Here is a 13,705-nt window from a genome sequence, read left to right on the forward strand (position 1 = left end):
TTAACTGAATGAGTTTGAAGCTATATTGAAATGACGACAGTCAAATGATTGCAATTCGCGTACAATAATAATAAGTTGATTTTTATATATCGTGGGAATCACCGAACATACAGAAATTCAAGAATTTTTTGTTCTTTTTTGCCTTGCTGTTTGATTTGTATACTTAATTTTATTGTTTTTTTCGTGTTTTGATTGGTGAGCCTGGAAAAAAGCAGCTTTTCAGTGGTTGTTGTTTTGAAAAAAAAGTTGTCTTGTAGCCACGAACAAAAGCAATTTTTACGGTTCACAATAAAGCAGATAACAAGAAAAGACATGTCAAACCAAAACCCAATACCATAGATCAAGTGGGGGAGAAAAGAGATAGAGAGAAGAAGAAAAAATAAATACACATCGATTAAAGTGGAAGAAATTTATTTAATGAAATGAATCAGTAAATTGTAAATTGTGTGTTGTCTATAAATATATTTTTGCGATATCGACAAGTGCAATAATATTGTCGCTGTACAAAAAAAGACGTGAACGTAAAAAAAATATTGTTCAAACATGATAACTGCAATTAAATGTAAGTGAAACTATGTTCGTTTTGTCTTCTGTTGTTTTCTTGCTCTGCTAATAAAGTCAGCGATATATTTGTATCAAATTCTAAGTCAATTATTTCATTTTGTACGTGAATATTTTGTAAATAATTATAAATTCGAGTGAAAAGGGACAAACATGAGAAAAAAATCTCAATGACGCGTATATATTAACAAGAAAGTTTTGCTGGCTCAACTGAATTCATTCGTTGAAATGTCAGTGTTTTTTGTGTTTGTTGTGATGGTATTTGAAACATAATTGTGTATTTTTCAATTAAAAAAAAAAATGTTTTGTGACCCTCTCGATTCGGCCTAGTTTGGCTTTCCATTAGGCACGCAAAAAAATTTGTGATTTGGTGTGTGTGTGTGTTTGATAGGAAATGTATCGTGCAGAAAATTATACATTTGGGAATTAAAAGTCCAATTGGCATCAGCTTGTTGTGTGCTCAAATGAAATCAAATTGGAAGTTTTCAGACATTACATTTTCAGTAAATTATTAATGACACTCATGAATATCCTATGAAAGCTAACAGCATTTTGCTGTCGTCGTCGTCGAAATGTTCTATTGAAACCAAAAACAATATCCAACTAATACGAATGAATTTGAATTCATATGCATCCGTGGCTATAATCATCACGAATCTATTTTTTTTGTATTGTTTTGTGTTCATCGTAAAAAAAAGTGACACATACGGTTGGAATGTATTGAACACACAATTTTTTTGTTTCAAACGCATATGCGCTCATAATACGGTCGTAGTCCTTAAATAGATTTTTTTGAAAGTCAAGTATAAGGGCTTTCGAGGTCAAATTTATGTCTAGAACATTTGTCAGCCACAAAATATTACGAACTATTGTTTTTTTTAATAGTGGTCTTCACAACGGTAAAAATGCCATAAATTTAATACGCAGTATAATCACATGAGCATTTTTTTTTAAATATTTGCGATGAAAAATGAATTCAAATGAGAATTAACTGTTGTTTTTCCCATCGTTTTAGGCATGCAAAAACGTTGTTAAACGATATCAGAAAATTAATATTCCGAAAAAACCAAATGAGCGCTTATCGATGCATATGATTGAGTAGTTTACACAAAGAGCAAACAGCATGTAAGTATTGTGTCACCATGGAATGTTCACTATATTAAGCAAATGATTCAGTTCATTGATTGGAACCAAGCGTGTTCGAATAAACAAATTTAATAAGTAAATTGATTGAAATTGTTTCGTTCATTTGGTAGTTTGGCTCCCAAATCACAATAAGTAAGTACGGTAAGCAAATAAGAGTGTGCGTGTGTGCAAACTACAAATGATATCGACAACGAATGTAGTGGAAGCGATAACAGCATCAAAAAATACAACAACAACAACCATAAAGCAAAACACAAACAACGATTCCATACATTCGAAGTAGCAAACAAATTTGGCCAAACGGTGCAAAATCAACAGCAACCAACCATAACAAATCTGTGTGAACATGGCCGAAAATGTAAATAGAAACAATCAAGGATATCATCAGTTGAACATAACAAGTGAGTTGTGGCGCTTGCATGCTATAACAAACAATCAACTAATTCTCTTTGTTTATCTTTTTTGTTTTTGTTTTTCCTTTTATTCTCAATTTACCAAATGGAAAGTTGAAAAAGCGTCGCTAAGAAATAACGGCATCTTCAAACCAAACCCATATGTTGAAATATCCATTGATAACAATAGTCCACGAAAAACTGACATCATCAAACACACATATTTACCAAACTGGAATGAAACATTTACAGTTTGTGTTACACAATCGTCCGAAATTACATTTCGTGTATTGGATCGATCGAGTTTTTTAAAGGATTCATTGTTAGGCGAACGTATTGTGCATTTGGCACAAATTTTAGAACATTATCATGGACGTTGTGATAATTTAGAATTAGTTATGGATCTATTGGGATCGTTAAAACCAGAGGGCCGAACAAAAAGCGGTGAACTTGTTGTAGTATTAAATGGATTGAAAATCGAAAATGTGCCAGCGATATCATCAGTTCATTCGACAAACAATGTTAGCAATGGCATGACAATCACTTCCACTGCAACTCCAAGCAATACCAGCAATTGTTCAACAGATACAAATGCATGCATGAATGGACGCAGCAGCATTTTATGCGGTGGGATACGAGCACGTATGCGTTTGCGGACAAATAATTCAAATATGCCAGCGACATCAAACGGGCATCCAATTGCTGGGCCATCGTTAAGTGCCGACGGTTCATTTATGTTGGGCGGTGCACGAAGTATAAATGACTTGAGAAATACACGGTTGACGCCAAATGACCCGAATAATCGACGTCACAATGAATTTCCCGATGGACAACAACACAGCCGTAGTGTGGGAAATCTTGGTATTACAAATGTTTCTTGTGGACCAAGTGCCATTCGAAGCAGTAGTGCTGGTGCTGGTGGTGGCTTAAATTGGGATCCATCACAAACAATAGTGCCATGTAACGGAAGTACATCAATGCAACGAAATTTTGTGGTAAATCAAAAATGCTGTAGTTTTCAATTTATTTGAAGGTTTTCAATCGCTTTTTTTTTCAACATATAGCATCCAAATGTGCCCCAAACTCCATTGACTTCAAATTCCGAATCAGTGTCACCGTCAAATCAATCTAATCAACCAGTCAGTCCTCAACAAAATGGTGTTGCACCGGCACCCAATTTAAATGCCGGCGATCAACAATTACAAGTTCAAACGTCAACTGACGAAGAGCAGTTGCCTGGAGGTTGGGAGGTGCGACTCGACCAATATGGCAGACGTTATTACGTAGACCACAATACACGTAGCACGTGAGTATTCTTACATAATTATACTAACGAACTCATCGATTAAATTAAATGTAATTGAATGGATTGACTGAATGTTTTCAAATGTTTATAGCTACTGGGAAAAACCAACTCCATTGCCACCAGGTTGGGAAATTCGGCGTGATCAACGTGGAAGAGTCTATTACGTAGGTGAGTGTATCGCAAACAATATCTCGACAAATAAATAACGCATCATTTTTTTAACCAATAATTTATTATTTGCTTTCAGATCATAATACTCGTACAACATCATGGCAACGGCCAAACAGTGAACGTTTGATGCATTTTGCAACATGGCAAAATCAACGATCACACGTTGTATCGCAGGGAAATCAACGATTTTTATATCAAACACAAACTGCGCCGAGTGGTGGCTCTACCGCACCAGACGACGATGATGGCTTGGGCCCATTGCCAGATGGTATTTAATTTCGATTTGTTTATTTTAATGTTTATGGAATTTCCGTAAATTGATTTTCATTGGATAGGTTGGGAACGAAGAGTTCAGCCGGACAACCGAGTATATTTCGTGAATCATAAAAATCGAACCACACAATGGGAAGATCCACGCACCCAAGGACAAGTAATAAAAATAAAAATTGTAAAATTAAAATGTTCCTCATAGAAAACTTTTATTTACGCATTGCAGGAGGTTAGTTTAATGAATGAGGGACCATTGCCACCAGGATTTGAAATTCGTTACACAGCAACTGGTGAACGCTTCTTTGTCGATCATAACACACGAACAACAACGGTATGATTGTGTATTTTTGAAAACTCATTGATAAACAAGTGAAATTTTAATGTTCATTCATTTGTTGTTTTGAACCATAGTTCGAAGATCCACGACCTGGTGTACAAAAAGGTGTCAAAGGTGTATATGGTGTTCCACGTGCATATGAACGTTCATTCCGATGGAAACTTAGTCAATTCCGTTATTTGTGTCAAAGCAATGCGTTGCCATCTCACATAAAAATTACCGTGACCCGTCAAACGCTGTTTGAAGATTCATATCATCAGATAATGCGATTGCCAGCCTATGAGCTACGTCGTCGACTTTACATCATATTCGTGAGTATATTTTTTATCTGACCAATCCAATCCGATTATGAATCAACATATTAACATAATATTTTTTTCGTTTCTCTCGTAGCGTGGTGAAGAGGGGCTCGATTATGGAGGCGTCTCACGTGAATGGTTTTTCTTATTGTCTCACGAAGTGCTGAATCCAATGTATTGTCTCTTCGAATATGCCAATAAAAACAATTACAGTCTACAAATAAATCCAGCTAGCTATGTGAACCCAGATCATCTGCAGTACTTCAAATTTATCGGACGATTCATAGCGATTGCATTGTTCCATTCGAAATTCATCTATTCGGGCTTTACGATGCCATTCTACAAGCGTATGCTAAACAAAAAACTCACGACAAAGGACATTGAAACAATTGATCCAGAATTCTATAACTCGCTCATTTGGGTGAGAGACAATAATATTGATGAATGTGGTTTGGAGCTATGGTTTAGTGTTGATTTCGAAGTGCTTGGTCAAATTTTACATCATGAACTGAAAGAAGGTGGCGACTCATTGCGTGTAACTGAAGAAAATAAAGAGGAGTACATTGGTTTGATGACAGAATGGCGAATGACAAGGTTAGTTATTTTTTTTTTCTAATTTTGAAAGCAAGTTTTTAAAATGTTCATTTTTTTATTTGAAAAAAAAAAAAAAAACAGAGGAATCGAGCAACAAACACGAACATTTTTAGAAGGATTCAATGAGGTCGTTCCATTAGAATGGCTGAAATACTTTGATGAACGTGAATTGGAGTTGATGTTGTGTGGCATGCAGGAAATTGACATTGAAGATTGGCAACGGAACACCATTTATCGCCATTATAATCGTAACAGCAAACAGGTTGCATGGTTCTGGCAGGTGAGCTTTCAATTGGCCAAAAAAATCTTAATGGTCATACCACTGCAATTCAAAAATTAATACAATTAATTGCTTTTCTTTATGCGTCTAGTTCGTGCGAGAATCAGACAATGAAAAGAGAACCCGACTCTTACAATTCGTAACGGGAACATGTCGTGTACCTGTTGGTGGTTTCGCTGTAAGTACATTCATAAAAAAATACGTTTTTTGCTGAAAATATCTTGAAATATACTCAAAATATAAAACGACATATTTGCTTGTATTTCTCTAAAGGAATTGATGGGCTCAAATGGTCCGCAGCGTTTCTGCATCGAAAAAGTTGGTAAAGATACATGGTTACCACGGTCGCACACATGTTTCAATCGTCTTGATTTACCACCGTACAAAAGTTATGATCAACTAGTTGAAAAACTAAACTATGCCATCGAAGAGACCGAAGGATTTGGACAAGAATGAAGTGGGAAAGAGGGCATGCAATCAAATAGAGACTCCTCAATCTGACATTTATTTTAGCAGAACTGTATTGAATATTACAAAAGAAAATAGGTGAACGAACCCATTTCCTTTGTGGTCTGAAATGTGTATATAATAAGATGTTTGCATCCAATAGACAAAATTAAAAAAAGTGTTAGAGTGCAAATATTTTTTTAAAGAAAGACAGAGATAATCTATAAATATTTGTAGGTAAAAAAAGGAAGAAAAAAATTTACTGTGCATAGCATATACTACTGTGGAAATGGAATAGTGCGAAAATAATATAATTTATTGGAATTTCAGCTCGATTTCATAGTCTTATCTGAGCTATTTCACACATTTGTAAATATGATTATGTGCTGGCATTGGGGCGGCCAAGTGATATTTAAAATAGAAAATAAATTAGATGATGATTGAAAATAGCAAATGTTTGTCATGGATGTACAACTTTTTTTTAGCCACATTTGAATTTCACTTATTGTTTTCACGAAAGAATGAAAAATTACGCCTAGCGGCAAATTAGGTGTTGTGTTTCTCTTAAACGGAAAAGACATTCGATTTTAATCAATAAATATATTATTATAATTCAGAGCAAAGACATTTTATAACATCTAAATGATAGAGGTCATTGTGCATACTTTATAGGTAATATTATCATTGTTGATATAAAGAAATTCAAGAAAATAAAACCTTTAAATTATCGAAAAAGCAAACAATGTGTGTTTTTGGTGACAGTCTTTAATTACAACACGGATCCAGTACTATTTTCACGGTAATCTCAAAGATTTTCTTAAATTTTTGCTTTTTTCCCACAAATAAAGTATAATTTAGTTTTTGTTTGAAACTGTTGCATCATTAAAAAGATTTAAAAAATAAAAAACCAAAAGAAAGAAAAAAAAAGATTGTAAAGTTCAGAGTTTTCAATAAAAAAACGAAAAATTTGATTAGTAAATGTTTTCTCAATTCGCACATTACTTTGGTACTATTATAAAAGTGTTTGTATTTTTGTCTGACTCAGCATATACTTACTACAGAATGATGTTTCTTGGATTATGACACAGCTTTGTTTATCAAAAAAAATATCATCGTGGAATGCATTGTAACTTAACTTTATTGAATGAAAAATAAAGAAAAAATGGAAAATGTTTTTAAAAAATGCTACATAATATAATTAATTACGATTTTGATCAAAACCAAAATTAATAATTTGGGAACGAACGTAATAAGTAGCAACAAAATATAAATGGTTGAATCATCATTTAACTAATAGGAGTCATCAAAAATGTCTCCGTTAGTTTATTGAGGCCACGCGGGACGTATTGCGCCATCCATTTCGGTAGCTACAGCATTACCTCTATCCAACGTGTGACTTGTGCCACCAATTCCCTGTCCACATTCAGGGCATTTGCTTCTCTGCATGGCACCACCGCACTCACCAATAGCATAGACATGACCATTCTGACACTTGTACCAATGTCCACGTGAGAGACCCATTGCTTTTAAAATCATTTCCTTTTCTTCCACCGAAATTCCAATACCGGAAAAATGTTTGCTCGCCTCACGCACCATCTCTCTAAATTCTTTTCGAACACTTTCCGTGGCAGTGCCATATTTATTGGCGAACTCAAATGCATCTTCCAACAATTTTTTCCCCGTGTCATTAAATGGTTGAGTACTTGCCTTAATAATCACATCACTCATCAATTCAAGCATTGTTAATTCAGTTGTCACGTCAGCACGTTGCTGATTGCAATTTTTGAATTCCCTTATAAATGATGCAACCATTTGCAGGCGTCTTTCGAATTTCTCAATCACTTCGGTGGTGATATTTTGTTGCAATTTTTGTCTTCCTTCGAACGCCAAAGCAATCCTTTTAAGTCTTTCGACCAAATCAAATTTGTTTTCGAGCTCTACCAACGTTTGTTTTGGTTTTGCAAACTCGTGTTCTTTTAATTTCGTTTTATTTTGAATTTCTTGGTAAATAAAGCGCATCGTTGCGTGTAACTTTTCGCCAAATTTTTCTTCCTTCAAAATGTGCTCAACTCGTTCAAATAAAGTATGTTGAGTAATGATGTTTAACATTCGGTCACCACATGTCTTGAGCTTCACGGCGGCAATATCTCTCAGACTAGCCTGAATAAAAGTGTTCAGGGATTTGGTGTTACGGATAATAGTTTTGCATTTGGGACACTTCTTAAGTTGAATGCTGTTTTGGTTGTTGTTGTTGTTGTTATTTGAATTGGTTTCGACTGATTCGGGCTCTGCTTTCATCCAAAGAATCAATCCTTTTACTTCGATGACATGTTTGCAATCTTCTAATTCAATGAATCGAGCATCTTCTTCATCTTCGTCTCCAAAAAATATTTCTTCAACTTCATCTTTGTCGCAAATTCGGCACAATCGTGGTATTTTCTCACCGCAAACGCCAATTGACTGATGTTGGCATTTTCTAATCAATTTCGTATTTGGATGTTCGCATAATTCGCGATCACATGGTTCAGAGCAGAGCTTAGAACATTGCAAGTGTTCGCAACGCCAATTGCACTTTTCCATACACTAAAAATCGAGAAAAAAAAATGATGGCAATTATTTGTTATCATTATTTGCATTGAATCCATCAATTTACCGGTGGACATGGATCTCCGCAACGGAACGCACACTGTGAATGCACACATTTATTGGTACATTTTTGTCTACATGGTGCGCAGTCGACGGAACAGTTGTCTGGACATGGATGACCGCAAATCAATATGCTGGTACATTTCTTCTGGCAACTAAAATGAAATCGAAATATTAAATCTGAAAGAGATTCCATGCGTGCAAAACTATATACCTTATGTGTAGTCTTCCGAATTTGCATCGACCACAGGAACCTCTGCACAAATGGCCACACATCAATTCGACTCCGCATGGTGAAGTGCATGCATTCAATAATCTGGAACTAATATTGGCATCACAGCACTTGATGGTTACTGTGTGCCCACATGGGGACTTTTGCTGTACCAATTCTTTGCAAGGTGTTGACTCACAGAATACGCCGCAAAGACTCTTACACTTATGACCACAAATGCGGGACTTTTGACATGGATTGAAACAATGAGCCAATGATGGATCACTCGAACATGAAACTCGAACCAAGTGTTGACATTCAACTCGCAACTTTTCAACCATTTTGCTGCATGCTCCACATTCTTTTCCGTAGTGGCATTTTTTCTGGCATCGGTGATCTCGTTCACAAATGATTTTGTCGCAATCTTTGTGACAAATTTTGTATTTATCGATGTGTTCTACGTCAATAATGTGGCATACGCTTGCACAAGAATGACCACAGGGCAAACGATAACCGCACGGTAGCTTGCAACCGCCTTCTGGTACCGCATCGAAATCCTTTTTAGAATTCACCAAATTCTTGTAGTCGGTATGATTTTGGCAGTAGATTTCCAATGCATTGCCGATCGCATCTTGTGTTGTCAAATCTGTCAACAGTTTTTTCCATAGTGAACTTTTCTCGGCCAAACAATCAAAGTTGCCGATACAATAAAGTCCTTTTCGTGCTCGAGAGAGAGCAACATTGACTCGATGCGAATCCTTTAAAAATCCAATGTTACCTTCTTCGTTGCTCCGAACAAAAGACAACAAAATAATATCGCACTCTTCTCCTTGATAATTGTCTACGACGGCCGCCCGAATACCTCGCAGTAAGTGTTGAGCACGCATCAGCTTTCGAATTTCATGTAATTGACCAGAGTATGTCGTTAGTATAGTTACTTGGGATGTCTCGTATCCTTGGAGAATTGTATACCGACAGAGCTCAACGATAAATTCGGCCTCGTGGACATTCAGGTGACTACGAGTTTCTTGCATGGACGCTTCGTTTTTGCAATGATTTATGAAAAACATATTCTTGGAAATGCCTGTAAAATAAAAATCAATATATGTACAATTTTGGGTGAAAAATGTAAAATTTGCGCATCTATACCTTTTACATCTTCGTACTTTTCTACGGAAGGATGATCGAGCAATTGCTTGTATATGTGCGGCACCAGTAGTGATGAAATACACGGTCGCATTCGATGTTGCTGCTTCAGCTGGTAGTATTCCATTTGGTTTTTTATTAATCGTTCAAACAACGAAATTTCCAAATTAAATTTCTTAGCCAGTTCAAAGACTGCTGGATTCGGACGGAGTTGAAGGTGGTCTCCGATCAACTGGAAATATAGATTTATATAAAATATATATATGGCACACTAATGAAATATATTAACAAAAAAACGATCATCAAGGATTAGCACGCACAATAAGGTGATCTGTTTGCTTGCAAAGCGCAGTTACGATGTGTGCCTCGAGCACTTCGGCCGCTTCTTCGACAACTGGAAATAATGAAAAATTATTAGTCTCAGTCGATTTAATAAAATAATGATTCAATTCAATGGTTTTTACTAGTTATTTTTGGTTTCGTTCCATCAATGATATGACGATATTTGGCTGCTCCAGTCGTTGTCATGCCAATAATTTTGGCTTTTTTCACAATTTCAATGTCTTCTTGGTTTCTTAGACCATTGAAACGAAGACATTCCGTTCGGTATGCATCACGATGAACTTTAATTTGTTTTTCAAACGTCTGCATATACAACTTTCTCCATAATCTATACAGGTTCCAGCGACTGTTTGGGAAGAGTGTATTGATATCTGCAACTGCTATGGCATGTTCCTCCAACATTGTTTCCGATTTCTTAATTTCTTGTTTAATTTGTCGCTTAAGCGTTTTTCGCCTATTTTTAACGAGTTGGAAGCCATCGGCGTCTTCATTATCCATCAAAACGATATTATTGAGATTTATTGGTGCATGAAAATCTTGGAACGGAACTTGCGCGGCATCATCATCATCGAATTCATCCTGTTCATCGGAACTCTCTTCAATGAACCGCTGTTCTTCCATTGCTCTTACATCTTCTTCATCCAATTCTTCCACTTCCTCGTCAAAAACTTCCTGTATTAATTCATCGTCAATCTCATCATCGTTATTTATATTATTTACATTGTTTTCTTGGTCATCAGTATCCGTTTTCACAACGTAGCCAAGCCAATTCAATATTCCTTCGTTAAAACTACGTCCATTTGCTAGAATACGTAATTGGTCATAATGTTTCCGATTAAGGTTCTTTATTACTTCTTGGAGCTCATCTCCAAGTACACTGTCAGTTAAGTGTTCCATTTGTTTTTCAAGATATGTAATATTCGCTTGAATTGCTTGCAATTGAAAACTGCTCTCGCGGCGGCCTTGGTGAATGTACCCGGGTACTTCACGTTTTGATTTCATGTTGGACTTGATACTGGACAAATTAAATTTCTCCAAAGCTTCGCATTGTGATTTTCCGCCAATGCGAACCAATTCCTGTCCAACGTTGGTGTCGCAAAATTTCAGAATACCTTCGAGAAATTGATCCAGTGCATGATTCGTGTAACAAACAATCAATATAGGCCATTGCAAAGTGTTGGCAAGCAAAACTTCGACAATGCGCAACCCAATGTATGTTTTACCTAATTTGAAGAAACAAAAAAAAATGAATAAAATAAAACAGAGTTAGTTTGAAATGAATTACCTGTACCAGGCGGCCCTTGAATTACAACCATTTGTTTTGTTAATGCCGCCTTGAACGCTTCATACTGAGATTCGTCCAATTTAAAATCTTCACGCGGCGGCCATTGTTGATTGCTCAGCATGTCAATTGGCGACAGTTTTCTTTCGGGATCTGTTTCGGGCAAACCGTTTGAAATTAGATAGACAGAATCTTTGGTTAAATATGACGGAGGTGAGATGACTTTATCGACATTAACGATGTATTTTTCTAGGGGAAAATTGTCTTTTCCAAATGATTGCAGCACTTTTAAATTGTGACGATAGGCCTACGTGAAATGTCAAAATTAAATGCTTGATTCATTAAATGTAATCATTTCATTCAAAAAGTACACATACCTCGAAGTACACTTGCGATTCCACCATTACATAATTGATTAGTGGTGTTATTTCTGGCATTTCTGAACTTTCGATTTCAAGTTTTATTTGAAATTCACCTTTTGCCAATTTCTCGGGATTGCGTGGCCCAGCTCCGCCCACCGTGGCGAAAAAGAACGTTTCAAAATCGTCTTGCGAAAGACATACCAGCGATCCGGACATCATTCGTTTATTAAACTATATAAACAATGCAAACGATTTTAAATAAAAAAAAATGTAAAAAAAATGCTTAAAATGAAACTCACCTGCCATCGTAAATTTTTGAATGGCGTGCAATCAAATTTACAGAAATACACTTGATCGCTGTGTAACATTTTCGAGCCATAAATTTGAACATTTTGATAGATGTTCAAATCGTTGATGCGAAACTTCGCTGCAGCCTTTTCTTTTGGTTTGTCCTTAAGGCTCCGATATTCAGTGATACCATTGCGCAATGGACGAACAAAGTCTTCGCGCAATAAACGAAATTGAACGTCCAAATAGTGCTCAACGCCACCCGAATATTTCCCGTCAATGACATTCTTGCGAATGAATGGTTCATGATTGCTTAATATATCGAAGGTGCCCGGGTAAATTCCGATTTTTCGAAATTCTTCCGGTGGTTCCCTCAAAACTTCAATTTTTTCTGTTTCTTCTTTCATTTGCTCGAAATTCTCTACTGAATCATTTAATTGGTTCATCATGTCAACGATGAATTCATTCAATGCGTTTCCTTTTCGATTTAAAAATTCAATTTGCGCAGTTATGTTTTGCATTAGATCGCGCACAGCATCAAATGATTTTTGATATAGTGTCAATTGGAGTCGACGCAAAAATATTAACAAATTTTGAATGGCTTCAACGTGTTTTTGACGCCATGGCGAATGAATGGCAAGATTTTTATCAAAATCTATTTTTAATGAGAATAACAATAAATTGTTAACATATAATAACATTAAATAACATTTATTTATTCATTACCTGAAATGTATAGCTTGAGCACCGAATAAAAATTCGACTTGCTGTTTAATTTTGGAATTATTTCCATATAAAAATGGACAAGCAATTGAATCGTGTCTTGTTCGGTGGAACTTTTCGATGCTCTGGCAAGAGCCGCCAAAACAAGACACATAAAATCCGGACGAATTGGTTGTTGGTCGAGCAAAAGTAGAAATCCGTTCATCTTGGACGATAATTTCAATATAAACTCGGCATCGTTCTCAACTTTTTCAAGCACGGTTTCCAGTGTTTTGTAGCCAATCGGGTGTTTGGCTTCATTATTCTTTTTTCGATTATTTTGATTTCCTCCACCACTTGGGCCGGCAGGTTCTGTGAATTCTTTCTTTTTATTTTTCCCATTATTGTCTCCATTGCGAAAATTATTTTGTCTTTTCTGACCAAATGGTCGATTTTGTTTTTTATTATTCCTCCCATCCTCCATTTTGTCTTTAAATGATTTTCTTTGTTCGGTTTGAAAATAATATAGTACTGATGCCGTTATGCATAGCCCACTAAATCAACATGTACTGTGTATGTGAAGCGAAGACGAAGCATGATGAAAGGAGTGTTATATTTGTGCAATCCATGCACTCTTTTCAATACACTTACTACACTAAATCATAGTTATATACAGAACGTCGACTGTATTGTTTTTCTTATTTTTTCTTTCGTCGTATTCTTTTTTGTTCGTTATCATCCAATATGCTACACTCCGATTTAACGAGAACAAAAACAATTATAACAATTCAGAATAAACACAAACTAAGCGAAATAATATCAAAATATTTCATCGGCAGAACGAATAAAGTATGTTTATTCTTATTATTCGATTGAAATAAGAAATAAATAAATTATACCGATTCGGAATGCGAAAACTCTTC

General features: G+C 35.7%; 2 protein-coding genes across 2 annotated transcripts; one reads left to right on the top strand and one right to left on the bottom strand.

Moving 5' to 3' along the window:
- Window positions 1-46: 46 nt before the first annotated feature.
- LOC116338320 (E3 ubiquitin-protein ligase Su(dx)) lies at window positions 47-6,543 on the top strand. The gene is made up of 14 exons (XM_031763483.1): window positions 47-562; window positions 1,577-1,686; window positions 1,818-2,108; window positions 2,214-3,094; window positions 3,164-3,405; window positions 3,497-3,573; window positions 3,653-3,844; window positions 3,912-4,006; window positions 4,073-4,177; window positions 4,258-4,494; window positions 4,577-5,076; window positions 5,158-5,356; window positions 5,448-5,534; window positions 5,630-6,543. The coding sequence occupies exons 3-14, from the start codon at window positions 2,054-2,056 to the stop codon at window positions 5,810-5,812; spliced, it is 2,853 nt and encodes a 950-aa protein (XP_031619343.1). The 5' UTR covers window positions 47-562; window positions 1,577-1,686; window positions 1,818-2,053; the 3' UTR covers window positions 5,813-6,543.
- Window positions 6,544-6,993: 450 nt separating this feature from the next.
- LOC116338064 (NFX1-type zinc finger-containing protein 1) lies at window positions 6,994-13,695 on the bottom strand. Its single transcript, XM_031763119.1, has 10 exons — window positions 12,807-13,695; window positions 12,092-12,735; window positions 11,808-12,023; window positions 11,434-11,737; window positions 10,271-11,371; window positions 10,127-10,200; window positions 9,810-10,038; window positions 8,664-9,744; window positions 8,457-8,604; window positions 6,994-8,386 (listed from the first exon to the last, which is right to left on the bottom strand). The coding sequence occupies exons 1-10, from the start codon at window positions 13,264-13,266 to the stop codon at window positions 7,127-7,129; spliced, it is 5,517 nt and encodes a 1,838-aa protein (XP_031618979.1). The 5' UTR covers window positions 13,267-13,695; the 3' UTR covers window positions 6,994-7,126.
- Between the last annotated feature and the right edge of the window lie 10 nt (window positions 13,696-13,705).

This window comes from Contarinia nasturtii, unplaced genomic scaffold (genome assembly GCF_009176525.2).
Source record: "Contarinia nasturtii isolate CC-2019 unplaced genomic scaffold, AAFC_CNas_1.1 Cnas_scaffold_350, whole genome shotgun sequence".
Lineage (NCBI taxonomy): Eukaryota > Metazoa > Arthropoda > Insecta > Diptera > Cecidomyiidae > Contarinia > Contarinia nasturtii.